The 2,077-nt window shown below is 46.7% G+C and overlaps 1 protein-coding gene across 1 annotated transcript; it reads right to left on the bottom strand.

Moving 5' to 3' along the window:
* Positions 1 to 1,660: 1,660 nt before the first annotated feature.
* On the bottom strand, positions 1,661 to 2,074 carry BJ212DRAFT_1293849 (uncharacterized protein; the record flags this gene model as incomplete). Its single annotated transcript, XM_041332181.1, has 3 exons — positions 1,661 to 1,698; positions 1,753 to 1,817; positions 1,872 to 2,074. Coding segments are annotated over 3 exons (306 nt in total), but the record flags the coding sequence as incomplete, so codon positions are not given.
* Positions 2,075 to 2,077: the final 3 nt, after the last annotated feature.

Below are 2,077 nucleotides of genomic sequence, written 5' to 3'. Positions count from 1 at the left end.
CCACGCCAATGACAATTTTGCCATACATGGCAATCACCGAGCAACGCTCGGGGGAAGACTGAAGCAAGTCGCTGACTGAATTACATGAGACAGCAACTTATGAACATGAGAGGATACAACAAACCATCAATTCCATCCCAAAACACTCTAGCTAATAATTCGTGTACCTGTTGAAGGTGGGACGACTGCAGGGAGACATAACGGATTGGAACCGGAACTTCAGGTGATTGAGATGATGCAGGGCTAATGATAACATTGAGGTGAGAAGCGTAGTCATTCGGGTAAAAAAGACCTACTGGGCATATGAGTAGTGTTCTCGCACATCTGTCATCAATTCTATCCAAGGAGATCTGGTTTCCCAGTCTACTGCAACTAACCCTAAGTCTGTAGACGGTCTATGTCCACATAGGCGAGATAAGAAAGAAATATCGTAAGGTGTCGTTCGGATAGATTTTAGCGAGTTAAAAATGCCTGATTGTTGCGGCTGAGGCGGTAATTGGGGGGGTGCGGAGGTCAAAGAATTGTAATTGACAAAGTCTAGCCCCTGGATATCTGTTCTATGTCTTTCCTGCCACACAAATAAACCTCTAGTCTCTGAGTCACATCTAAACCATGACTACTTACCCGACGAAGTTGCAGCTTTCTCAATATAGTTGCCTGTGCCGGTGAAGGAAGAACCGCCGCACCAAACGCGGACGCATACTTTATCGCAGCCGACAACTCGTACCGAGACAAAGGTCGAAGAAGAGTGCCCTGTCTTCAGTTAGCTTCATTGCCCGTCTCAAAACATAATCCGTACAAAGTTGTCCGTTCTGCAATCGCTGTCTTGTACCTGACGGCGTACTTCCAAACACTCTGGCAGCACGGAGCACATAAAATGTTCAAAACAACTGGCTTCCTCCGGGTCATTTGCTGGGTCATCAGACGTATGGTTTTCTGTTCCAGTTCGAAAAAAATCTAGCAGGCCATCGAGTAACATGGATGTTCTTGTAACACGCATTTTTGGAGAGGGGACCATGATCCTTCTCGAGTTGCCTTTCTGCCGTTTCGCTTGGGAGACTCCCTGCAAGTCGCATCATAGGCGAACCATTTACCAGCGTCACCTTACGAGCTTACCTCTGTATACGCCTCGTCCTCATTCTTGAAAGATGCCCGCCGAAAAGGTGGCATGGAGGATATAAATTAGTGCTACTTAGTATCGAGACATGCATACACTTTTGTAGGGCAAATTCATAGAAAAAACCCGAAATTGGCACTGATCGTTTATCTTCTGTTCTCAAAAGGAAACACGACCTAAATCTGAGCATCTTAGTTCAACTCTCCCCTAGAGGCCCCACTGCAACACTGCCCACACTTACCCAGCAGGTACCGTCCCTGTAATGCTTCATGCTTCACCCGGCACTGCCTGCAGGATACGTCATATTGTTGTAATACTGACATCCCTGACTTCCCACTGAAGTTCAACATGCGGATATCTGCCTAAGCGAGGGCAGTAACCATGAAAACCACAGCATTTTTCATGCACTAAATACACAAGAGTATATGATATAAATCCAACAAGGTCCGTGCCAAATGGGAGAAGACGAAGGAGTGATATCGGTCGGCTCGATGATAGTACTGATAACGTGAAACATATGAAAGTAGTCAAAAGAGAAATCGATCACAGCCTCGTAATGGCCTTTGAATCAAGGGGCATGCCTGTAAGATACCATGATGAATTCCCAAGAACTGCAAGGTTATGTTAATGCTGACCTGATGGATCGATCCCATTACGAGCGAGGATTTGATTATGGCGAATCAATCTTGCTTGGTCGAAACTGTGTGAATGAAGTTCTTATAAGCTACACTAGCCACGTAAACGAAACACTTACTTGACCCGTTGGGCACGCATGATGTCCAGCACCTCCTGCGTTCCCTGTTCGTCCAGTCCCGCTCGCGAATCTCCCTCGGCGATGTTGGCTGACTCAATGTCAAACATTGGAGAGCTCAGCCCTGCACGTGCTTGATCAGAGAAAGAGGCAAGCGGCGTGTAGTGGTTAAGGCTTGGGAAGAAAGCCTTAACTCTCGTAGGGAGAGT

This window comes from Suillus subaureus (assembly GCF_016647635.1).
Source record: "Suillus subaureus strain MN1 chromosome Unknown BJ212scaffold_584, whole genome shotgun sequence".
NCBI classification, from domain to species: Eukaryota; Fungi; Basidiomycota; class Agaricomycetes; order Boletales; family Suillaceae; genus Suillus; species Suillus subaureus.
Note: the sequence above shows the minus strand (reverse complement) of the source record. Positions and strands in the feature narration are given on the sequence as shown.